This window comes from Rhipicephalus sanguineus, chromosome 6 (assembly GCF_013339695.2).
Source record: "Rhipicephalus sanguineus isolate Rsan-2018 chromosome 6, BIME_Rsan_1.4, whole genome shotgun sequence".
Taxonomy (NCBI): Eukaryota; Metazoa; Arthropoda; class Arachnida; order Ixodida; family Ixodidae; genus Rhipicephalus; species Rhipicephalus sanguineus.
Window position 1 is genome coordinate 46,510,400 of NC_051181.1, and position 26,710 is coordinate 46,537,109.

Here is a 26,710-nt window from a genome sequence, read left to right on the forward strand (position 1 = left end):
TACTATACACGGCTATGCTATGTTTTACCCTCCCCTCCTCCTTTCCCTCTTCACCCTCACGTCAATCCTCCACTTTGAAGTGCATAGGTTACATAAACTCAACACCAAGTCGTAGTTAGAAATTTGTGCGTATGATACTCTTAACGCCATTAATGAACTTTTGAAAAATCCGGCTAATCCCACGCACTGTGGGAATCGATGTAATGCGAAGCAGTCAGCAAGGCGCTGCTTACACCACACTGTTTTGCTTCGAGAAAAATCAAGGCATCCATGTCATGACATGTCGTTCACTATCATATGTTTTTCATGCGTAAATGCACGTATGTTCTGGTGTATATCAAGCTAATGAAACTTATATTCTGGTGTATACCAGGCATGTACTGTCATATTTGTTTGTCACACTCATGCCATCCCAATGTTGCTAGATATCAACCTAATAAAACGACCGCGAGAGCACTAAGATTGTGTCATTTAAATCATAACGTACACGACATGCATGGCTATTTTGCTGTCATAACGTGTCGTTTATGTTCCTTATACAACCATGTCGTGGCAAGCCTATTTTGGTACACATCAAGTTAATGAAACGGCAGAGAGCACCAGGCCGTGTCGTGTAAATCAGAAAGTATATGACATGAAAACGCACCCGAGGGCGGCAGTGATTTGGATGGAGTGACGAAGTTGAGAAGTTCACAGGCGTATAAACTAGGGTAAATTGGAGATCACTGGAAGAAAACTTCGTCCTGCAGTGGGCATAAAGTAGGCTGAGAATGATGATGGTGATGAATAGCAGGTATCATAATTCTCTGAACCGCCCCCCGTTTCATTTTTTTTTTATTTTAGTAGGGTAACCTGCTACTATAAGTAACATAATTTTCCTTTGATACCCCTTCATTTCAGCTCCATCCCGGCTTACTCACATGAACTGCTTATGAATTCTAACTTTACCAGGTTCTCTTCAAACGGTAATCTACTTCTTCCCCGCGTTCTAACAAATTACGGGAAACTAACTGCCCTCTTTTCAGGCATATCATTTTGGAATTCAATACCATACGAAATTAAATCATCGCCATCGATACATACATTTAAAAACCTTCACAAGAAATACTGTCTCGACCAATTGTGTGAGGAATTATACTATCTTACTAATCTGCCAGTTTTTTATGATTTGCTCATTTTTTTATTATTGTCCAAGCTTTATTCGCTATCATTACCTCTGAATACTTGTTATTGTTTCAAGATGAAATCACCTTGCTTTCGTTTCGTAGCGGCAATTTGTATGTCGCTTTGCATTTATTGTTTTGTACATCACTTTTGTCTTCGATTTCATTGTATTCACTTTGTTTCTATGATTTCTTGATGCCCGCATCATGAAGATTTTCACTAGCATTTTTTCTTCAGCTTATACTAACTATTGTATAATCATAGATTTATATACCATGCCAGTTTTTTTTTCTTTTTTTCATTCACTTTTTTGCTTTCATTTGTCAATCTTGCGTTCTCCCTAGCTTTCCAGTAAAATTTTCATCAATGCATTCTTTTTTCCCATACTCCATTTGACACTTAACATACATGTGTTTCAGTATTAGGAGGTCCCCCCGTCAGTTCTCGCAACTATGGGACCTCCGAATGTAATACATATCACTAACGATGTTACATTGTATGCAAAGAAACTGAATAAAATTGAAATTGAAAATTCACGTAGGTCGTTTAAAAGACTGTAGGAAAGGACAGCTCAGTGCTTTTTTTCAACGTTTTTTATTGTCAAAGTAACTTTACACAACTCGCACTAAGCCATTCAAACACGAGCATATTGCGAATTATCAATGTCATGTCGTCGCTAGCATGCCGCTAAAAATATTCATTTACAATTTGCATATTCTCTTCCTCTAAGCGGCGATTAACGTGCAACCTTGAACAAGCTCACCCTTATTCCCTCAATAGTATGCTACTTTCTCACGCACACAAGTGCTTTGATATGCTTCTAGGGCAGGCAATAAACTGCTTATTTAAAAAAAGAAAGTAACTCATGAAAGCTGAAGGACTGACTTAATTTGAACGAATAGACTCTCGTGATGATTTTCTCTAGCGAACGTACCCACTTAAATTGAAAGCACAGATTAAGACGCCTAGCTAATCAATTATGGGGCACGCATTAGCAAAGACCCAGTGAACTTGCTGGGAAACGAGTAGATTCTTGACTTAGCCTTAAGCTATTCGAGAAGCCATTATATTATAAGTTATGTGAGCTGAAATTCTCTGCATTTGCCACTATAACATATAGTCCTTCGTTTAAAAGTCTGATAAGTTGTTTTTTTTTTCTTTTAATACCACAGGAGAAACATCCCCGTGTAGCATTGTAAAATATAGAAATAAAAGAACAACCACTTGAAGACCACTGCATGTTTTGCAAATGGTTGAAGAACAGACTTGATAACGCACTTTTTTTTTTGCATCGTTGCAGACTTAAAACGAAGCAAAGAAAAACGAGATTTATCTTGTAACTCTCTCTCTCTTAAAGCTTTTGGCATTGAAAAACAAAGCCAGAGTATATTGAACATGAGTGGTAAAAAGAAAGGCTCTCCTCCGGAACCACGGATACCACTTTAGCACTAGTAATCTCCCGGTCCTTTGTAGTCTGCTCCGTGACCAATGGGTGCGGAGCGAAGATTACCACATACATGATGTGATGAATTCTGCTTCAGCTGAGTATGCACCGAGAGAGAGAGAGAGAGAGAGAGAGAAATAGATGAAAAGGAAACGCAGGGAGGTTAACCTGGCGCGAGTGACCGGTTTGCTACCGTAATTATTGCACGAGCTAACGAGGTCGATTTCAATACATTTACTAGCTGCAGACGACATGCTGGTAGAATCTTGCTTCGGGACACTTTGAATGGTACCGCGCAATACTTTAGCACAAATCGTGTATCATATTTCTTCTATCCATAACTTTACATCATTACACTCACTCACGTTGTATTTTAAATGACGGGCGGCTCATTCATTCGCATAGCCTGAGCGTTCAACCCTACTCCCCCGATTTTTTAAAAAAAATTGCATGTGTATGTATAAACACACATACAAACACACGCATGAACATACATAATGGGTGGTTGAACCCCGCCTCCTCTCGAAATAAAAATTATCGCGATTACGCCCTTGGGACGGCTGGAACATCTCTGCCACAGTAAAAGGCATCGTGAATACTGTTACAAACCTTAGAGGCGTCTGAAGTTACTATTATTAAAGACCTGTACAGCTACACGGAACTGAAAAGCGACCTTTAATTTCGAAGCCACTTGCTTTACAATTGTCTGGCTCGGTCTGTCCGAGCACCATAATTTTATAGCTTGTATCCCAATGTTGACGTTTCTTCTTCCTCCTTTTTTTTTTCTTCTTTCCTCGTGGTCTGAATTGCTCCTTCGTTACAGTATATGTTGCCTATGTCCCCCACACGCTAACGTCTTTGATGTCCGCTGCCTTCTCACTCTAAAGTGCCCATCCTATCACCACCGACACCCCTGAAATGCTCATAACAAAATAATTGCGTGAACACCAATTGAGACACAGTTTGCCGCGCAGTCGTTTCACGCTTAGATGGCTTAAATAGCTGCGCCCAAAATTGCTCAACATCGGTGCTTCCTTGATTTCGCAGACATTGAAGAGGTCCTAACAGTCCATTTAGCCATTATCTGTTGCAATCACAAGTTCAGCACTTCCAGCGAAACTACAGGGCTTTGTAACGGTGCACATGGGCGGCCATTTCGCTATAATGGGGTATCATAAACGGAAGCCATGCAGTGTAACGATGCAATGGCGCGTGCTGCAGAATTCCTCCGTGTTCTGCATGGAGACATCGCGCAACATACGCAGCACGACATTATTTCATTTCCTTCTTCATAATGTCACATTGACGCATGGCTATTAGAAATGGCGATGTGCACACATCTGAAGTTTTCATTTCGCGTAACTGATACTCAGAGATACTCAAAGTCGCGTCCTTCTTCAGTTGAACAAACTGAAGTCCAGCGTAAGCTGATTTAAAGACAGCATTGTGACACTTGACGTAAGGCACCAGCTGTTGTAAACGTATATACTCTGTCACGCACTGACCTTGCGGTTTCACAATTTCAGAAAGGGACTGTTTTGCGACAACGAATGCGGGCTCTGTGATGTCGATGCGACGAGACCGGCGAACGCCCTGAGCCGGCCACCGATATGCTGTGCTCCTTTGTGCGCCTCGAATGCGCGAGCCCAATGTCCAGCGCCTCGCAGGGATCACGGAGCGGTATCGTTCGGAGTAGTGATGGTGGGCTGCTGCGGCTGCGCTGTGGCGGGCGTCGTAGCCGCCTGGTCCTTGGCCTCGTCTTCTTCATCCTTGGCATGCTTCTCCTTGCGGCAGAGCATTGCTGCGCGCAGCTCTTCCACCAGTGTGCTCCACACGGCACTCTGCGAAGCAAAAAAAAATTAGTCCAGTGTCGATACATCATTCAAACAGCGTTTATTTTAGACAACACCGCAAACATAGGCCCATACAAGAACGCAGTAAAGCCGAAGGATGCTTGGAAGATTAAGACTTGAGTCAAGTGAACTGAAACAAAGCAACAGAATATGATGTGCCGATTTAGCGCTAATGACCCAGTACCAATGACGAGGGAGCTTGCCTCCATTAATGCCTCGATGATCGCATTTTGATGAACGAGACTCGTCTTCGTAAGGAACTCCAGAACTGCGCCACTGCTGGGGCCCATCAGGTGCACGGAGCTCTGCTGATGACCTTTGTGTGCGGGGCTAGATTCCCGACCTCGAGTCCGCATTTGGATGGTAAAAGAATCTTTTAATACTGAAACCCTCGTGTATTGTTGTTGTGAGGCACGTTAACGAATTGCACAGTGAAGATGTATCTGTCACTGAATTGGAAGCGTCTCTCGTTGCGAATATTTTCAGAACTGGAGGCTCCCCGGTGCCATATAAATAGTTAATAGAAGATTAAACTGTAGCTTTTAACTTTAACGTGAAAGCGATTACCGGCTATATATTTTCGAATGACTAACTTACTGTGGTGTTTGAAAGCTGGGGCGCACAATCTTAGAGTGCCAATGTAAAACAGCGTCAAACCACTGCCGCATGCACCGAACACAAATGTTCAATTCAAGAAAAAATTGAAATCCATTCGCCTGTTTTACGTGGCAGAACTACGATGTGATTATGAGACGCGTCATGTTTAGAGCCTTGGTTTTGTGTTTGGCTGACTGTGAGTTTTTCAACGAGCACCTAAATCTATGAGCAAACGTGCGTTCTTGTGATGCAGTCACTCGCAAAGATCAAGCGCAAAATTTCGCACCGAGGCTGGCTCCTTTATGTCTGAAACTACGCTTTTTATGTGGCTAACCATTTCGCTGCAAGTGGCCTTTAACGACGCTATCAATAAGCCCATTTATGGCGACATTGCGGTTTCGTGCTTAGTTATTTTTACAATGGCAACACTTAACCTACATGTTACTTCAACTGACGTTGAAGTAACAACAGACTTCAACTGACGTTGTATTTATGTTGCACTTGAAGGTATCATTGGCAGAAGAGTTTAATGTCATCATATAGACAGTATCTATAGATGTAATCGACTCGTCTCGGAGGTGTTAATATATTATAAGCATGGGCGTGAGACAGTCGGTAAGTGCAACTGGATTATATCTAGAACTTCATGATCTTCGCGGTCATGATGCATGACTTTCGTTATGTGCCTTCGTTTATGTTACGCGTGTACAGAGTGCCCACTGACCATGGACTCGGCGCTGAGGTTCTTCCGCGCGTGTCCTCGGACGAAGATGAAGAGCATGACAAGCATGGTGATGACGAGACCCAGCAGGAGGAAGACGAAGACCAGGCTGAGGCGGCCGAAGCGCACCGTGAACGGGGTGGGCCGATACACGGGCTGCTCGCGCGGACAGTTCACGGCGCCGCGCTCATGCCACCAATAGTGACGCAGCAGCTGCAGTGTCCCCTCGCTCTTCAGACGGATGATGGCCGCCGACAGCTCGGACCGGAACGCGCTACCTGCGACACACCGAACCGCCCGCGTAGTCATTCTCTGTTAGGCGTATTAGAATAACAAAAAAAGGTTTTAATCGAATCAGATAAGAATGTATGCGAAAAGTGAACTGCGGATATCAGTCAAAAGCCGATTCTTTCTAATTTGTAAACAAAGTGATAAATAAACGTAATTTTTGATGAAAACAGATGATAGTGATAATGCGCGCTGCTGGTATACAAGTAAATACGGTAGTCGAAGTTACGTGACATTATGAGAGGCTGTGTTAGATTGCATTGCCTTCAGGATCAGCCCATATTTTCGGTCAGAAATCATACCTTATTACAGAATGTTGATGGAAGAGGCCAATGAAAACTTTGTTTAAAGAAAAACAGATTTACGTTACTTTGTACATTTAATGCAGTTAATAATTCAACAAAGAAGTTTCTATATTAGAGACAAAGAAAATGTTATCTATATCATGTATTATGTGAAACAAAATGTAAAAAGAAAACGAAGGAAATAATAATAAAAATAATATTAATAATAATCAGAAGAAGGAGAACAACAACAACAGCAACAGCATCGCATGCACAGTGTAAAGCGTGGTGCTCGACGAAGGAGCAATATTAAATGTATCAAGACAACCGGATTGTTTTTAAATTGACCCAGACTTGGGAGATTAGTCAATCGATAGCGATTGCTTTGGTCTTATTCGGGATAGTTAATTCCAAGGCAAAACGCAATAATTAAACGACTGGAAATTCGCGCTATATATATCTCCTCCATGTACATATTTGTTCAGAAACTAACTGCAGTTCGACTGCATGACAGCCCCTGTTTTTCTGGAGCAGGCTTTTTTTTTTACGGCGAAAGCTGAGATCATAACGGCAGTGGGGTAGTTGTCTGCCGCCACCACCGCCGGTGTCCGTAACCACTATCGCGCAAAAGAAGAAAAAAAATCACAGCATATCCACGGGGTGAATGATGATGAGTGGGGCGAAGCTACGGAGGGAATCATCTGTAAACCGTGAAACTCTTCCGTGAAATGCGCCCAGTACATAATATAAAGAGTGTGAAACATCGTGTATATATTAAACATCAAACTTTTATTGTACTGTTGGTTTACGTGGTCCCTTCATTATCACTTGTGATCGGTGAAATGCAAGGAAGAAGTCCGCTGCCGAGCGAAAGAGCGCCAAGAGCGACCGCATTCCCCGCTCGCCCTGTGCGAATTAAAGGCAAGGCTAGAGGGAAGACAGGACGCGCGTTCCACGACGCGAGGTCGGTAGCATGCCCAACGAAAGCCAACGGAACGCGATCGTGCAAGTGCTCCGGCTTCGCATCGCCTCATGGTTCCATTTAGCGTCCCAAAACCAAATATATTGCTCAAGGTGTGCCTTGCGTTTTTCGTAGAAATAATTTCTTTATCATGTACATTAAGACGGAAAGTTGAAAGCTCACTAGAGTGTATCGCCCGCAAAGTATGTCTTTTAGTGTGATTTAACTCTCGTACGGCAGGGTCCTCGCGCCGTTGCCGGTCCACCTCGCCCGTTGACGATCGGTAGAGGTGGCTACATACAACTACTACTACTACACTTTAAGAAAAACATCTGGCGTTCTTTCGTTCTGCTTTTACAAAACATCTGGCGTCTTTCGTTGGTTTATTTCATCAATCAACGGCGTTTTGAACAAAATTTTTATTGTTTAATCACGCACAGGAGAAATCTCACCAGGCACTACCTTGGAGGTAAACAATGGCTGCTAATGGGAATGAGAGACAGAAGAAGTCGGCTTTTAGCTAACACTTACACTTCTACTTCTACTAACGTTTCCTACTGGAACATGCCAATGGCTGCTAATGGGGAATGAGAGACAGAAGAATGCGGCTTTTAGTTAACGCGCACGCTGCGAATTTTTTATTGTTCAACAACGCACAGGAGAAATCTCCCACCGGCACCACCTTGGAGGTCAAAGCGTAAGACTTGTTACGGACTACTACGATGACTACGAGGGACGAACGGGTGCCGCCTTAAGGAGCTTCGCCCCTAAAAAAAAAACGCCAGGCCTGCGCTGAAACCGCAGCAAAGTCACAGCGAAAGCTGGAAGAGCGGCGTTTCTAGGGGCTACAATACAAGTACACTAGAAAGGTACCCACTACGCCATAAATCACAATTTTTGTGAAGTTGGGAAGCACCTACTAAGCCATTATTCGTCATTCTGCGGAGAAGCGAGGCACCAGCTACACGTCTGTAAGGCATTATGTGCATTTTGTTGACGCGACGACTGATGACGATGAAGAATTATGGCTCAGCCCTTTGTAATGGGTTGGAAGCTTTAAACGGACCACCAGTTATGTAATTTGCATTGGGTGACGCCCGGTCGCTATTTCCCTCTCCCGTCATGCTGTGTAACATACGTTGACGTGGAAGAGAGACGGGGGAGGGAGGGCGAGGAACTATACTGAGACCCCGAGGAAATGGGTCACGCGCTTATGGGCTTCCTTGGCAACCAATTCAAGTGCACTTGCGAGGAACCCACTACGCTCTAAATCATTGTAATTTTACTCAGACCCCGAGGAAATGGATCATGTGCTTATGGGCTTCCTTGGCAGCCAATACAAGTGCACTTGCGAGGAACCCACTACGCTATAAATCATTGTAATTTTTGAGAAGTAGGCCAGAAGGCACTGTGACATTTTTCGTCATTCTACGAAGAGCTGTGGTACCTGCTAAGCGCATGTAAGGCATTATGCGCACTTTGTTGATGCTGTGCCTCATGACGACGAAGAATTATGGCAGAGCCCTTTGTAATGGGTTGGAAGCATTCAACAACCTACTCGTTGCGCAATTTGCATTGTCTGACGCCTGGTTACAGAATTCGCGTTGTTCGATGCTTGGTTTTTATTTTACTCTTCTACCACGCTATACTGCATATGCTAATGTGGTTCCTTCCCGACATGAAGCCTGTATAGAACCTATTTGCAAAGCAGTTTCAAGCACCGGCATGGCTCAGAGGTTGAATACTAGGCTCACACGCAGAGGGCCCAGGTTCGAACCTCGTTCCATCCTGGAATTTTTTCTTAATTCGTTTTTTTTTTCTTATTTCGAGCGATCCTGGTTACGTACTCCCGCGGCGGCGGCGGCGGCGGCAGCGGACAACTATATACGGCGCCAAAAACGGCCGGTGAAACGATCTCATAACAGCTTTCGCTGTAAAAATCACGCCATATCCACGGAATGAATTATGATAAGTGGGCGAAGCTCGAGAGGGGGAGATCATCGGTAAACCGTAACTCTCCCGTGAAAGTTAGCCCATTACATCATTAGAAAGACGTAAGACTGTGCGTATATTATACAAAATCAACTTTTATTTTGTTCTTGTTCGTTTGTTGTTTCGTTTCTTCGTTTGTTCTTTTCATTTCGTCGTTGTCATGGCGGCTGGATTGCGAGGTCCCTTCATTATGACGGCGTTATGGTCCGTGAAATGAAGCGAGAGAGGTTCTTGTACTGGCTGCAGTGGGAAGATTGCAAACACTAAGTCTATGCACGTCCCTCGGATCGTGGTAAGTTGCATATGGATACATCTGAGTGCGTATTTGGAAGCACTGAATCGGTGGACCTGTGTTTCGACGCGTGGTGGCGATTCCGGGCTCGATTGTCGGCTCCGCGATGGAGTGCCAAGCATGAAGCTTACCCCGCACCTCCACCAGTGTAACGACGTGGGATCGACGAGGACACGGAGCACTACAAACAAACACGCTTTATCGATCAGAGAAAGAACTTCAACGTCTTCTTCGTTCCTGCGCTGGGCCAAGAACACTCGCGCTGCTTCGTTGCCATCACCACTGGCACATACACTCTAAGCACGGTAACGTTTACTAAAGGTGCACATTTTCACAAATTTGTGTACTTATAAAATAGAAGTTACCTAGTAACCTTTAGTACCCGTTCATATTATCGAGCATTCTCACGTAAAAATAGAGGTTACGTTGTACAGTACACGGTATACTGTTTACACAAAACGGCTTGCAGGAGATTTTATGCGGCCACATCACGTAAAAATAGAGGTTACGTTGTACAGTACACGGTATAGTGTTTACACAAAACGGCTTGCAGGAGATTTTATACGGCCACCGCTCTGCGCCTCTTCTTTCCTTCGCTCTTCTTTCTTCGACGCATTCCAGGAGGTTACGCTCATCACATGCTTGGATCAGCCAGTTGTGCCACAGCAACGGAAGCACAGCCTTCCACTCTTTCGCACTTCGTGCTGCGCATGCCTCGTGTTTTTTCCGCGCTTGCTTGTGCGGTTTTATTACACCGTCTATATACGTACGCTAAGAAATGCGAACCTTTGCGGAAGGTGTCACATGGAAGGTGCTTCTCGGAACACACGCGATGGCGCATTGTAATAATTCAAATGCATGGCTGCTTATAGAACGTGACAATTGCGGTGCCCGAGGCCAAACGCGTTGCCTTCGCTCATTAGAAGAGGCAGCTAACAAAACATTTGCATATTCTAGGCGATTTGGAGTTAGAATGCACTACAGTAATGATCAGCCGCGATTATTATTAAAATGTTGTCGGCCCGTCAATATGACGACCGGAGATTTTATAACAGTACCATGATATAAGTGTCAGGCAATCCTCTCTTGGTCCAACTTCTATGCAGTTTAAGCAGGTTGGCCTGATTATAACACATCAATTATTTTTTCCTGTCGGTGCAATTTCATTTTGACTGTGTGATTCGTGCTAATCAAACTATGTGTTATCTGATAATAAATACCAGCCGTCTATTTGTTACAGGGCTATTTGCCATTTTGTTCACCTTCAAATATGGGATCAGCATTGGAAACGTGGATACTGACAAAATGCGAAGTTGACAAAGCAGGGAAGCTGCTGAAGGCGGTAAAGAAGTGCGCGGAGAATTAACACTGCTCCTCACGGCGTAGAGTATATTCAAAATTGATATACAGACCACTCACCATACGCCACGTTAAGTCAGTTTTACGTACTTCTCGCAAAACCCAAAGAAATGTCTGAAATCATCGCGTAATAAGTAGCTGGCTGGTACGTTTGTGCAAATTACATACGAATGCTGAATGATATTATCAGAAAAACACGCAGTAAATGTAAATGTATGCGTACGCAAAACATACAATAATACCAAGAGCGCATATCAAGAGCCGGAACGCGGTTTTCTCGAGAGATGCAAATTGTAATGCTTAAGCATCTACGTAATTGGATCAAGAGAGGATACTTGTCTGATACACATGGCACAACTCATGATTAAGAATATCTGTCAATCACCTGCTCTTCTTAATTATCGTTTTAGTGGCAGACCACATTTGAACAACACGATCCTTGTGGGCGAAGGTGTGACGTTATGATGCATGCAAGCTCTAAGCCAACTCCAAAGGAAATTGTTTTGTGGTTTTCCTTGCGATGAGGGAAGCGTACATCTCCTGCCACGGACACCGCAACTGTCGTGCTCTAAACAGACATGTACCAGAATTATTCCAAAGCTCCAGCGTGTGTATTCAGGACAGGGCAGGCCATATGACACCGCCGTGAAAGTTCTCATTACTCTGTGTACATATTTGTACGCTGCATAATGAAGCCGCAGAAAGAAGTACAAAAGATTAGGCGTGCACAGAAAGAAGCCCTAAAGGAAGAGCCACGCTTCTCTTGCTAGACGACACTTGGCTGGGCCGATCATGCGTGTAGCGAGTGGTCCGAAATGTGTCGCAGAAAGAAGATCGAAAGAAAAAAGAGGCACATACCCTTTGTTAGGCGACACCTGGGTCGGTGGGCCACGGGTAGAGCGGTCATACTGAGTGGATACCCCTGCAAATAATACGTGATCAGCGTCGTGCTTCTCCTTAAGTACACTAATGTGTGCGGCATACCATAACTGCTGGTATTTTGCACATAAGCAGGGCAGCTGAAACCCAGAGGGCAGCCAAAAAGAGGGTGATTGTCAGTCCTTTACTTTTGTTGCTCGGGTTGTGCGTGCTCACAAGAAACTTTCTGAAGAAAAAAACATGCACCATTCGAAAAGAATTCATATTTCATTGCTTTATACCTCCAAAGCAGAATACATCAAAGTTTATTGATTTAAAGCTTCAGGGACTTGTCTAGCTGATAAAATACCGCAGGTATTCAGAGCGTTTCTCCTTGTTTTCGCCTGTGGTTGGTACAAATTTTCAGGAGCAGGTGGTCAGGATCTGCAGTCAAACCCTCTCTTGCTGCACGCACCATCATGTTTCATCAGTCAATATGTCAGTTGCTGATTCCGCAATCTCCTCGCTGGACAGTCGATCCTAAAAGAAGAGGACCGTTATTTTACACTATTCCAACGGTTACTGCCACTTTGCACACAACTGCCGATAACATGTAATGTGAGACACATACTCCACCCCTCCCCCCTCAAAAAAAAAAGGGTGTTACTTGACCAATACATAAGCGTTCCTCAAATCTACTATCCTGTGCAATACGTTTATCGGAAAACAAAAATCTTATTTGAAAACGCACGTTAATCCCAAATGCAATTTACATCTGTTTAGCACAAGAGTCAGCAATACAATAATGTAAGTGACAGTTTAGTAGCAGAAACACGACAGCAGGTGATTAGAAAGAGAAACATTACAATTTACATTTTTCAATGACCATACTTTGCATTTCGCGTGGAGCTTGAATATGCTCGTTTTCTTTAAGGGGCATATTCCACTTGACAGTTCATAACCTCGGCTGCATGCACCGAACGTAAGGCATATCGGCGTCTGGAAGTTTCCAAGCTGCCTGATAGGAGATCATCCCAGCATGCCTTGGGCGGGATGTATGCTGTAAACAGTTCCAACGCAACACATTTAATATGGCGGGAAAAAAATCATTTGTGGTGTCTACGTACCTTTAAACATTCCAGCTTTGACAGTTAAATCACATGTATACTGATTCATTTTTTATAACCACAATGACACGTTGCTTGCACCCTATAGAACAGAACGAGAACACAAAAAAAAGTTATCTCAGTGCCAGACAACAAATTTTTATCGCCAAGGAACTAAGGAGATCGAAAGACATACCAACCACACTGACCATGTCCCCCTTTGAACTCCTACGTTGCACCATTGCTGGCCTTCGTGCTATCTGAAAAATCATTAAGCCACAGCGTATCGCTTATCGCGTAACATATGCTCAGCTGCCCCGTTTCGACAGCGAAGCAGTTAGACGTAATCGAGCGACGCAGAGCAAATACTGCCGGCAACGATGCGTAAAAGCATGACAATTTATTTTTCTGACTCGACCCAACTCTTACAGCAGCGTAAGCATGAGCATGAATTATCTGAATTTGGAATGCCGTACATTCTGATCTGTATGAGTGCAACTATGGAATGAAGATGACTTCAGCATATATTTTTGGTAAGGTTTCAAGCTAGGTCAAGACGCAGAAGTTTGAAGTCTGACGGAAGCCCGTCTGGTTGGGTTGATACGTGGTGACGTTGAAAACCCGAGGCACTGAGCCGACTAAAGCAAAAAGCACACACACACATACACACACACGCACTCGACACACACACGCGCGCACACACACACACATACACACACGCGCACACACACACACGCACGCGCGAGCGCACACACATACACGCATGCGCGAGCACACACGCGAGCAAACACACGCGCACCAGCACACACGCGCGCGCGCACTCACACACACGCATGCACGCGCGAGCACACACGCGAGCACACACACACACGCACGCGAGCACACACGCGCACGACACACACGCGCACGAGCACACTCGCGCGCGCACACACACACACGCGCGAGCACACACGCGAGCAAACACACACACACACACGCGCGAGCGCAAACACACACACGCGAGCACACACGCACACGCGCTCGCGCGAGCACACACACACACACACGCGCACACGCGCGAGCACCTACGCACACGCGAGCACACACGCGAGCAAACACACACACGCGCGAGCGCAAACACACACACGCGAGCACACGCGCGAGCACACACACACACGCACGCGCGAGCACATACGCACACGCGAGCACACACACACACGCGCGCACGAGCACACGCGCGAGCACCTACGCACACGCGAGCACACACACGCGCACGAGCACACACACACACGTACGCACGCACACACACGGAGTGGTCGGTATCAAGAGCGACTCGAGATAAAGACGTCGTGACAGTCATTTTTCTCTAGCGCGAGCACGTGCCTTCCCCCAGTCGATTACGTGTCCCCTGAAACGTGCTCAGCCAAAGCACTGGATTTAACAATTTATTTTTTCACGTCATAAACGTCCTTTTGTGTGTGTGTGTATTAAATGTTTAATTCGGTCGGCGCAGTGCCTCGGATTTGCTACATTCAGCTACACACGGAAGGATGCTGTGATTTCCTTTAAGACACATAAAACTACACTTAAAACGCACTCTTAACGCCATTTCATTGTCTTTCGTGTACTTAAAGCTTTATTCATTTCGGTAGCGCAAAACAATTAAAGACAAGAGAGAACACGTAGACAGGACGGGCGCTAAATATCAACTGACTTTACTGCAAGGAAACACACAAAAACCCGTTGCACAGGCGCGACGCGCTACATCACTCTACGAGGGCTTTTTTTTATGTGTCTAATTTTCTTTGCGCTACCGAAATGAACACCAGTGATCACAACCAACTAGCCCGCATTACCGCCTCAAACCCTCACTCGTCCACCTAAAACAACAGCAGCAGAGTTTGAAGCATGGCGAAAAGTTGAATTAGCCGACACGTTGCGTATAGACGCCACGAAATATCATGTACCGGTGATAAGGACATGACAAACAGCCCAGACTGCCAGTGACAGGAGCGAGTTACTGCGCACGCAGAGCTCGTCTGGGCAAAGCTGATCTGGGGCAGTTTGTTTATGCCGCCTACAGTATTTCACACCGTGATTGCAGCCTTCATCGAGCGTGTTGAAGGTACCAAGACGGCGACAGCAAGAAGGGTTAAACTTCTGTCCTTCATCTCTTCTCACATAAACGTGTATGATAACGAATGATCTTAGTCGGATGTTTGATAATATACGCCCAAAAACTCATCTTGTAATGTGAAACGCAGAGCAAATACTGCCAATAACAGTGCATTACATAAAGGCATGACACGATTTATTTAAAACATAAAAGTATGACACGACCCATCTCGTACAGTAGCGTAAGCATGAGCATGAATTCAGGTAAACACGAGACATAAGTACATATACACAAGCAAACAACGTACTGAAGAGAGAATATTGCTTACCTGCAAATCACATTTACTACTGTCTTCGGGCAACGTAACAACGGATGCAACCCGCTCGACAATTGCCAGTCTCAGGCAAGCGAAGAATCAGCAATGCAGCTCGTCGCAACGGCCGCGCAGCCCACTGAACGTGCCCATTGCAATGCGTCGTGGCTGATTTGCGGCGGATCGCGCACGTTAATGACTGTCCTTGCGAGCTGTATCACTAGTTACACGCCACTCACGTACACAACACGATTAGACCACGCACGTCAACAAAGCGCGGAGCGTAAAACCTGGTTAAATCGATGAAACAAAGAGCAGCACTGCACAAACGGAGCTTCAACAACCGCACCAACCGCCTCGCATTCGAATTCTCTTCCCGGCATACACCTCAAGCTGTGCAAAGCCTAGGAGGGATGACGCCGTCCCTGGTTCGATAAAGTTGAAGCGGCGCCTTGAGGACGCCACATTTGTTACTCACAGCGAGCTCATACATCTCTCTACACAGCCTCTCTACTGGAGCGGCCGTCCCACGCTGTTTTGTGAACTCAGCGGCATCTTTTTCTCCCGTGTTGGCAAATTGATGACGGTTAAGCGTGTTTGGCGCTATGTTGTCCCGTGACGTTTGCTGCACTTTACGATCCGTTAATTATAACGCGAAAAAAAAAAGAAACAAACTAGAAAACACGACAGCGAAAGTCGAATAAATTGTATTGCGAGTCTCGGAAAAATATTTTTCTCGCGCCACGGGATGGTTCTTCGATCGCATCGTCAGTTTAATTTGGTCGGTTGTCGTGTGCCCACAGTACTTTATCTTGTCGCCGTATGCGAAGCTTCCCGGAGGCAAATTAATTACTTATGCGGCTTAAAAGGAAAATATATATAAGAGCTACTTAATAAATTATTTAGCACAAACATTTGACCAACATACGATAGTTTTTCGTTCTTGTGCTTCTGCCGATGTCTGTGCAGATTATGTCACTTCATAAATCACGGGTTTTGGAAGCGGGCTCACCTTATTGAACTCCAGTTTTAGTTCATACCCCACCATCGCTTGCCTCAGTATGCCGCAATGTAAAATCGCTGCTTCTGTGATTTGCTTTTCTGCTGTCAAGACCCGTTCTGTGTGTAAATCATCCGCTGTTCAATTGATGAAGCCAGCCTTGAACAAGACAGATCGCGATGTGACACATCGATGAATAAACTTCCACTCCATAGTGTAGGTCCCCTGACGGATGAGTCATTGCGCTTTTATAAGTGACAATCTAAAGGTTACAATGCTCATCGCGGTGCTTTAGCTTTTAACTTGGCACGCTGCTGTCGATGTAACCTTTATGAGAGAGGGAAATGAAGAAAACACAAAGATAAAATTGCTGTAACAGCCATGTAACTTATAAATTATAAGTTACATGTCTTTTTATGCTGTCGTAAACGTTACCGTGATTAGAGTGTACGCGCGGCATAGGCGGTCACGTACGAGCTAGGAGGGACAAACCCACGGCTTTAGGAGCTTCGCCCCTAAAAAATGAAATAAATAAAAAACATCACGGGTCGATGGGGTTTGAACCCGCGCCCACTGCGTGATAATCGAGTATTCTACCACAGAACCACGCTGGTGCTTGAATAGCCTTTGCAAGAAGACCCTATATGAGCGTCATGTCTGGCAAGGAATCGCGTAACCATGTGTAATATAGCGTGGCAGAAGAGTAAAATAACAACCAGGCTTCACACAGTGCTAATTGCACAACGCGTGTGTGGTTGAAAGCTTCCCCCCCACTACACCAGTGGTCAACCATTAGTCTTCATCGTCGTCAGCCACATGAAGCATCAACAAAGTGCACATAGTGCCTTGCAGATGTGTAGCGGGTACCTCGCTTATCCGCAGAAAGATTAATAATGGGTGCGTATAGTATAGTGGGTGCGTCCCTACTTAACAAAAATTATGATTTGTGACGTGTATACCGTGCATGTATACTTGTATTAGCTTCCCCAAAAGAGTTTAGAACGGGCTCTAGGAAGGCCGCTCTTCCAGCTTTCGCTGTAACTGTGTTTCGCACTCCGCGCAAACCTAGCGTTTTTTTTAACGATAATCGAATCGAATATCGAGGAGTGCTAGATTTATATTCGGAGTTTCATGTGTTCTCACACGGTATTCTCTCTATCACAATAGTGACGCATTCGAGTGCCTCCTATAGCATTCCAATTCAATTTGCAACAATACAATTCCTCGTCAAGGCTAGAAAACAGTGTACGTGGTCTTCCCAAGGCAAACGTTCACTTTTTCAAATAGCAATTACTTGCCACGGTTAGAGCAAACAATGTTTACGATTAATACACGAACGGCAACCCATAAACACCCAAGGCGCGCAGGTTACTTCCCATTTAATCGCTACAACAAGTCTGGTTGGTAGATTACTCTTCAATTGACTTTTGCTTAGCGCTTGACGCACATAAATAATGAACTGCTTTTGCGTCGTTTCTTCACTGCTGAGCACTTTGCGCAAGCAGTGCGATGAACGCGAAAGCGGACACTAGATGTCCGTTTATTTGACCTCGTGATTTCTTTCCGTAAGACACGACTAGCTGTATTTGACCTCTATAGAGCTCCTTGTTAACGGATAACACATAGACCGAAGTCTAAATGTTTTGTGTTCCAGTCTTAAGCTATGGCACCAGCAGTTTAACGCGTCTTCACTACTTACCGGGCATTTTCGCAAGTTGTAAGCAATTTTTCTTCAGCAATGAATTTGCCATACTAAGTAGGTTCGGTATTTTTGTACTAGCTTTCTTTTGCCATTTATTCAGTGTTCGTCGATATACTATTTTATAGTGCTCATTAGACGCCGTTCGGAATTTATGACGTAATGAGAAAGCTGCGTAGGAACGCAACACATAGTTTAGTCTTTTGCAGTATTTTTTTTCTGGTTTACCAAGACTCCCGTCATAGCAGTCGCCCAGTCCAGCTTAATGAAACTTTTCCTGTACGAGTATACTTTTCCTGGCATACCATGTCTGATGGACAGAATGCACAACACTGGTAAAAAAATGAACGTCTATGAAGCCTACGTTTCAGTAAGCGTGTTTGCTTCGCTGCAATGACGAATACGCGTTTTCTAGTTAAAACGTTGGGTCCAGAGACATAGCTTCTTCAGATTACTCCTGGTTAGATCAATTCTCAATTAACATTCACCCGTTGTAATAGCTCACGGCGAGATGTTGCACTGCTAAGCCCAAGGGCGCGGATTCGATTTCCGTTCGCGCAGCGTATGCATTTCGACGGGGGCGAAATTCAACAACACCACGTTAAAGAGTCCAAGGTGGTCGAAATTAGTCCGCATTCCCATATGCAGTGTGTCTCATCATCAGATTGTCATATTCGCTGGTAAGACCCCGAAATTTATTTTTATTCTCCCGTGAACCCCTCTCTCTTAATTTTATTTCTGACGGGCGATAGCGCAGGGTAGATAAAAGACCCGGGAATTCGAAAACTGACCGAAGGACTCCATGGTAGTTACGCTGACATGACCAATTGCTCAGTTCATGACAAGGCATGCGCACGCACCCTTGGGCAAGGCGATGGCATAGCCCGAGGAGCCGATGACCTCGCCCACTTGCTCCACTTCGCAGTAGCGGCTCTCGAGGTACTCGAGGGCGGGCGAGTCCATGAACAGGGCGTACGAGCCGCCCATGACTCTCTCCAGGCCCTCGGCGTAGCTGTCGACGAACGCCTCGTCGCCCTGGCTCTGGATGCCCTGCCACAGCTTCATGTACTGCGGGAACGTCGAGCGCTGCGCAGCAAAGCAGAGAGGCATCCGACGATCAGTGGACAAAGTCACATCAAGCTTACTGCCCATATACGTACGCTAAATAGGTCTGCTGGCCAACCTAGGGACCGTAGTGCTTGTCCGTCGGCCACACAGCAGATAAAGCAAAGATGCGACCATAGAGTAAATAACACCTTTCAAATATTATCGCGAAGAATAACTTCAAGGTATGCGTGAAGTTGCAGTCAATAACCACATTAGAGACAAGGAAAAATATATTTCATTGCTTCTGCGGCGTTGATAACGAAGGCAAAGAGCACGAAATGACAGGACCACGCGCGCTGACTGGCTCAAATGAATTGCATATTTCACTTTAACCCATGGTAGTGCACCTTGTGTTTCTTCCCACGGTAGACAATATTATTCAAGGACATGAAGCCCTAGATCATTCGTAGGAGGCAATGAAACACCTTTCACTTAGTACCTAAACCAATGTAGCGAGCAATTTGCGCAATTCCTTCATACAGTTTTAGTACAAAGTTTTAGTACTAATGCTCTCTGTGTGTTTGCACCCATTGAGATCTGTTTGTAAAGTGGATCACGGAGGTGATCAATATGCCTTTCGTGCACTTCCAAGTGATACGGCTTTACCACAGAATTATGCTTTACTCGCCAAAAAGTCGACTTCACTATGCCTTTCTCGCTTCAGCTAGCCTCTTTCCTATGCGTCCAAATTTCCTAAAGTGATCACGCCATTCACTTTTTCTAGAATATCTGACTTGCCCTTGGTAGATCTAACTCTAATAGACCACCGGTTATCTGACACACTCAGTTTCTTCCCTTTAAACAAAACTATAGAATACTTGGCCGCACTTGTTTGACATTCTAATCTATGCCGCTGCATTCACAGAGAGGAAGGCTTCCGTGCAGTATTCTGTAAACGGATGTATACGTATGTGTTTGTATAGAACATCTCGATTGGCTCACCTTGAAGAAGTCGTGCGTAGAGCCCTGACGCAGCGTTCCGTACTTGATCTCCTTCTGGCGCAGCAGGTCGTCGAGGCTGTCCAGCGTGGGCCGGTCACGGTAGCGAATGATGAACTCTCCGAGCACCGACGCGTACGCCACCATCACCACCAGGGAGAAGAGCCACCACGACACCATCGCCACCACAGTGGACGGCGCCCTGCACGCGTTAGTTTACCAACCACAGTTGACCACCTCACATCCGAAGAGTCTCGCGCAAATGTTTTGGAACGAGAATGCCAAAGCGGGCTTGTCTGTACATCTTTAGTGAACGCGGTGGTTTAACGCAGGACACGACTTGGACAAAAAAGAGACACGGTAGACATTGTGGGGGTTCGTTGCCTACTCCAAAAAGAAGGCGCTCGTAGACGGCGGGAAAACGCAATAACATTTATTAGTCCAAACTTTAACGACGTTACGGCAGCCCGAAAACAATAAAAGAACTTCCAAGAATCCCTTCCACGAACCACTTCCACGCCGGTGCCGCTATCCCTGGCCCCGGCGGACCGCACGCCGCGCACACCCGCACATTTCACGATAGTTCGCCGGCAACGCCCTCCGGGGCGCTCGCTTTGCTGGCTTATAAACCATTAGCACAAGGAGGCGCATGCGCAGTAGCACTCGTCGCTGCTTGCTATCACCGCTGCTCTTGATGAGAGCGAGGGTTATGATCCGCGATCCCCACGACATATATAACGATATTGGCTACGTGTTCTGAACAAAAACACCTTCAGTGCGTAGCGTCACGGATAGCGGGAACTACCGTATAAAATATTTAAACCAATCCCACCAGATCATTGAGACAGGAGCAACTCATTTAGAGAGAAGCAAACCAACAGGAGCAACCCATTTCTCGGTCAAGCTTAACGGCGTTGAAAAATAAAAGTCAAGCATATAGACTACTTCGATGACGCAAGAATCGGTGAAATGTCCTTCGCATTCCCCGAGAATGGATTGAAATTTCGGCGAAACCCATAATGCGTTGCTGTCTGAAAGATGTGGTAAGGTGGTTGAATTTTTTTTAGGTGGATGTGTCCAGAAAAAAATGAACACGAGGTCTCGGTCACCATTCCTGATTTTGATGTAGTTTACTATAGGCACAGTTTTTAGACGCAGAACAACAATTTCGAAGTTATCTTCGCAAAAAAAAATGTTTGCCTAAAAAGATCCACAAATTTTGGCCGCAAGAAACACTTTTCCGCCAATTTCGTTATTTCCGATCTTTGGGCGCATATAACAAAAAAACAGCGCACTTCTTGGTCACAATATTTATTCCCATCAAAGAAAAAGTGAAATGCAATGTTATGAGCATTTTATATTCCTTTAATGTCGAAGCACTTTGGAGAAAAAAATATCACAAACAAGGTAAACAGCACCAAATATATGTATTTCCGGAATTTATCACCTAAACTGAGGATGATAAAGCTCGGTACATGTTGAATTTATAGTTGAGCTGTCATTTATAGTAATTTTCTTGGTTTTCGTGCGCCCTTGTATACTTTAAAATTGTGCCGAAACTTTCGCGGTTAACCGAAAACGCCAACGTTTGAAAGCAGTTTTCTCAAAAAGGCCATTTTTAACTTTTTTTAGAAAGCTCTCTGATTGAAGTCGAGGACGTTGTCTACCATTCTGCATTTAAAAAAAAAACACCTTGCATTATTTGCGTTGCTAACAAATTATAATACGTCAGATGTGACCAACTCAGCCTATAGCTGCATGCCGCGCCAAAATGATGTGCTGCAAATCAGATACAAATGTTTAAAAGTATTTGTACCCCATAGTCACATACAAGCTACTGAAAAAGAACAAATGCTGTCAGGCTGCATGGTTGTAAAGTTGAGGTCCATTTCACGCAACGAGGACTGTGTCGGTAGTTTGGAGTGAGTGCCTCCATTGCTGCACATACGTGTTGTAATTACTTCTTTACGACGAATTTGCTGCAACTGGCCCATCTATCATCTCTTTGGCATGTTCCATCCGTATTCCTTCTCACGAATCCTTGCTAGGCTCTATACGTGTTACATACGTGTGTGTTAAAAAGCGTGTTATGCCAAAGGGCAAACTATTGAATTAAGAACGAAAGAATCGTCTGGAGAGACGCAACACCGTGAATACGCACTTTGGCGTGAGAGTGACACGTTGCAAGGTGAGGCCGCTGAAGAGCATCCAGAAGCAGTTGCCCAGCGTGTAGTCCGTGTCCAGGCGGGAGTCGCTGATGCGTCGCCACTCGAGCGGCGACATGCGGCCGACCAGGCTGAGCAGCAACATGGAGGCGAGCACGGTGGCCACCACGGCGCACCACAGCGCCGCGCTGAAGGGACTCAGGAAAGTGTGCGCCACGGTCTCGTCCTCGCGAGCATTCAGCAGCCCGATGCCCAGCGTCATGAAGGGTGCCGTGAAGTCCACCGCGGTGCTTCGCCGGGAGGTCATGGTGAGCGGGGCCAGTGCCAAGTCCGCTCTCTGCGAAAACAGCGAGCCAACGATTCGTACACCGGAAACCATACCTGCTTGTCAGTGGCGCAGCCGGCGGTGGAGGGGGACGGGGTTGAGCTTGAGCCGTTCCCCTTCCCGTTGAAACTAGTCCATTTTGCACTCCCGTCGTGTGTATACACACGCACGAACATACCTAAAAGGTGGTTGAATCCGACCTCCCCTCTTCTCCCCGAAAAAGATTTCTGGCTACGACCCTGCTGCTTGTCACTTTTATCGCACCAGCACCTAGGGACATTGAGTACCTTGCGGAGCACCCCACATTCACCACCAAGTGGGGTTGTGCATAAATTCCAAAAGATCACCAAGCAAAAATAAAGCGACATAAAAAGGTGATAAGGGTTGTATATTATAGATATGATATAGGAGCATCAGTTTACTACAGAAGATGGTCAATTAACCGCCAGAATATTTGAGTAACATTCATTGAATGGTGATATCTAAGCTGGAAACTACAAGAACGAACTGACTGATTCGTCCTAAACGAAATTGGCGATTGGTGGGTACTGAGTAGCTAATCGTAGGGCTACGCAACAAACGTCGAACAGTTCACATTAATTAGGAGCCTAATTAAACTCCAGAAAGCCCGCAGATACATTCAAAATAGAGTTAGGAGGACGGCATTAGGGGGCGTTGGCGTATATCCAACAGTTTACTCGAGTTGACTCATAGTGTACATCATAGTAAAGGGGGAGTGAAGGGCGGACGTCACTCCCGAAGTGTGCCCTGCATTTCTTAAGTCTCTCTCCGGAGATTTGGCGCCGGTGCGACCTTTACACTATCCTTCATGTGGACACGCGAAGCACCATGATGTTTTCGAACTGCCCTACTTTAGCATCGACAACTTTAGGCTTTCACGATCTCACCCACCCGTGTTACTCAAACTTCTTCTTCCCTCATAGATCTAGTACTAACGTCATCAGAAACTGTCACGTCACCCGTACTGCACATGCCTGGCCTGAGCGACCATAATATTTTGCATTTCACGTTCGATTTGTCGCATGCACCATCAGCAAAACGGTCCAAGAACATCAGAGACTACAATAAGGGTAACTATCTAGCCATTAATAATGAACTGAGCTCCTTTTTAGACATTTTCTTACCAGGTTATCTCGGGCGCTCAGTAGAAACTAATTGGAGTTTGTTCCGAAATAAAGTCTCTGAACTGATTCATCTCCATATCCCTCTTCGCCGGGTGTACTCCAATAACCAAGCTCCATGGTATAACAGATATTTAAACCGACTTTCTAACAGGAAAAAAAGACTTTTTAGAATCGCTAAGTTTTCACCTAAACCGGCCCACTGGGCAACGTACAAGACAGCCTCTTTAGCATATTCGCGAGCGCTAAAGGCTACTAAATCCTCGTTCTTCAACGTAACCCTGCCGAACATCCTGAAGACTAACCCTAAACGTTTCTGGAGTATAATGAAACCAGTTCACACCAGTAAAGTGTCATTACGTACACCCACCGGCGATCCTGTTCCCGACCATCTTTGTTCTACTGTGCTAAACGATACACTCATAAAGTCGTTTTCATCATCTAATGATACCCAAAGTCCTGAGCTTCAATCGTACAATCATTTTGCGATGGATCCCATCACGTTTGACCCGCATGGCATCGTCACGATTATCGATAACTTGAAACTAACGTCGTCTCACGGTAGTGATGGAATTAATAGTAAATTTTTAAAGAATACCAAAGAATACAGTTCTATCATCCTGAAATGCATATTTTCACAATCGTATCATGATGGTGTACTACCTGAAGACTGGAGAACTGCTGCGATTATTCCAATACATAAAGGCGGTGATAAACATAGTCCATCTAACTATCGTCCTATATCTCTCACATGTGTACCATGCAAAATAATGGAACATATAATATTTTCTCATCTTGTTAATTTTCTTGAGGATAATAGCTTCTTCTCTTCAACTCAGCATGGCTTTCGAAAGATATTTTCGTGTGATACTCAACTAATTTCTTTTACTAACGATTTGCATTTATATTTGGACTCTGCTTCTTTAACTGACTGTATCTTCCTTGACTTTGCTAAAGCGTTTGACAAAGTGAACCATTCACTGCTCTTATATAAACTAAGTGTTCTAAAAATTGACCCTGCAGTTATTAACTGGATTCGTGCATTTCTTTCTTCTCGTGTTCAATTTGTGTGCACTAATGATGTTAATTCTTCCACTGCACCGGTTGATTCTGGGGTTCCCCAAGGATCAGTACTTGGCCCCCTTCTATTCCTAATCTATATAAATGACTTACCTACTACTGTTACTTCCAGAATTTGTTTGTTCGCTGACGACTGTGTGATTTACCGTAAAATATCTAATGACAATGATATTCATTCTCTGCAGGCTGATCTCAATAACATTCTTCACTGGTGTCATATTTGGAAAATGGAACTAAACATTAAAAAGTGCAAGTCTATGAGGATTTCTCGCTCGAATACAACTTGTCCAACTTACTTTCTTCACAGTCACCCCCTTGAAACTGTAACATCTTACCGGTACCTCGGCGTCCACATAACTAACACTTTGTCCTGGAAATTACATACAGAACATATAACGTCCAAAGCCAATAAAACACTGGGTTACCTTCGAAGAAACTTCTTTCTTGCTCCATCGTCTCTAAAGTTACTACTATATACCACATACGTCCGTCCTCAAATGGAATACGCTTCATCTGTTTGGGACTCCGGCCAGGTAACACTATCACACATGTTGGAATCCGTTCAAAATCGTGGAGCTCGTTTCATTTTGGCTAACTACCATCGTTCAGCCAGTGTCACCCAAATGAAGGCATCTCTAAACCTCATCCCACTAGTTACCCGCCGAAAGCTCACTCGCATTTGCCTGTTTCATAAAATATTTTATCACAATCCGAAACTTCGTTCCCGATTAATCCAACCTGCTCCCTTCATTTCTCTTCGTCGTAATCACCAACAAAAAGTCACAGTCCCCCATTGCAACACAGTAACGTATGCCCAGTCATATCTCCCAAGAACTTGTAATGAATGGAATTCCCTGCCTGCTTCAATAACAAGCATCAATGACTCCACTCAATTTAGGAATGTACTTAAAACAATGATTACCTAATTACCCCCTTTATGTTTTGTTCATCAGTTGATTTATATTGCTTTTTGCCTTCACCACGTAATAAAAATAAAATTACTGCTCCTCATTTGCTTTTTATGATGTAAGTTGTTAGGAGTAATCATCTTTGTACCCCAATTAGTGACTGTATTTTATGCCATTTGCTTTGTGTTCCTTGTTTTTTTTTATTGTTGTGCATTGCCGTTCCCCTCTGAAATGTACTATGTACCCTGAGGGTAAAATAAATAAATAAATAAATAAATAAATAAATAAATAAATAAATAAATAAATAAATCTGTCGTGCATGGTTCTGGCAAAGAACGAAAGGAGGCAGGAGGAACCAATGCGCAAAATGAAACAAACGAGCTACGGTTCAATCTTCGGATTTATCAAACTGTAATTCCGCTTGCAGCAAAACGGAAACGAAGCTCGCACGAGGAGCGAGGACAGCAGCTTTGTGTCCTAATTTACGTTGTACCTTGGCTCTTCTACAAGGTAACTGTATGTCAACCTATTCGAACGCCCACGTTCAGCCATTGTAGTGTGCATTAGCTCCACCAGTTCCTGCCACAATTGAAACACTATCATGGCCTATTCGCTTTCAGTTATATGTATGCCATTATATTCTGCAGGTCAAGCTTCTAGATTCAAAACGCTTTCGGTAGTTTCATAACATGCATCTCTTTCTCTATTTCTTCGACAAAATCTGGGACTAAATTGTTCAATGCTTTTGTCCCTTAGGGCTATTCCACAATGGCTAGAAAGCTTCGTAATAACATCTCAAGCACTACGACTGGCTGGAATTTATTTTTACGAACACTTCACGCTTAGGAGCTTCAATGTGTCCCCTGGTCTCTATACAGCGCACCGAATACGTGCCGTGGTGCCGAATTATATTGAGTTTTGTTGTATATCATGAAGTGGACTCATTGTCAGCAGCTACATTCACGAGGCCGGAGAAATGCGAAAGCACTCGTATGTTGAATTTCAGGTGCTCGTTAAA

At 44.6% G+C, this 26,710-nt stretch overlaps 1 protein-coding gene across 1 annotated transcript in view; it reads right to left on the reverse strand.

Annotated features, from left to right (window-relative positions):
• Positions 1-1,757: 1,757 nt before the first annotated feature.
• LOC119395752 (glutamate receptor ionotropic, kainate 2) overlaps positions 1,758-26,710 on the reverse strand; it is a 51,782-nt gene continuing 26,829 nt past the window's right edge. The window contains exons 11-15 of the mRNA XM_037662758.2: positions 22,234-22,574; positions 20,076-20,274; positions 18,887-19,112; positions 5,783-6,057; positions 1,758-4,449 (exon numbers count right to left, since the gene is read on the reverse strand). Of these exons, the coding sequence (XP_037518686.1) occupies positions 4,279-4,449; positions 5,783-6,057; positions 18,887-19,112; positions 20,076-20,274; positions 22,234-22,574 (1,212 nt within the window). The 3' untranslated portion in view covers positions 1,758-4,278. The remainder of the gene's footprint in view (positions 4,450-5,782; positions 6,058-18,886; positions 19,113-20,075; positions 20,275-22,233; positions 22,575-26,710) is intronic.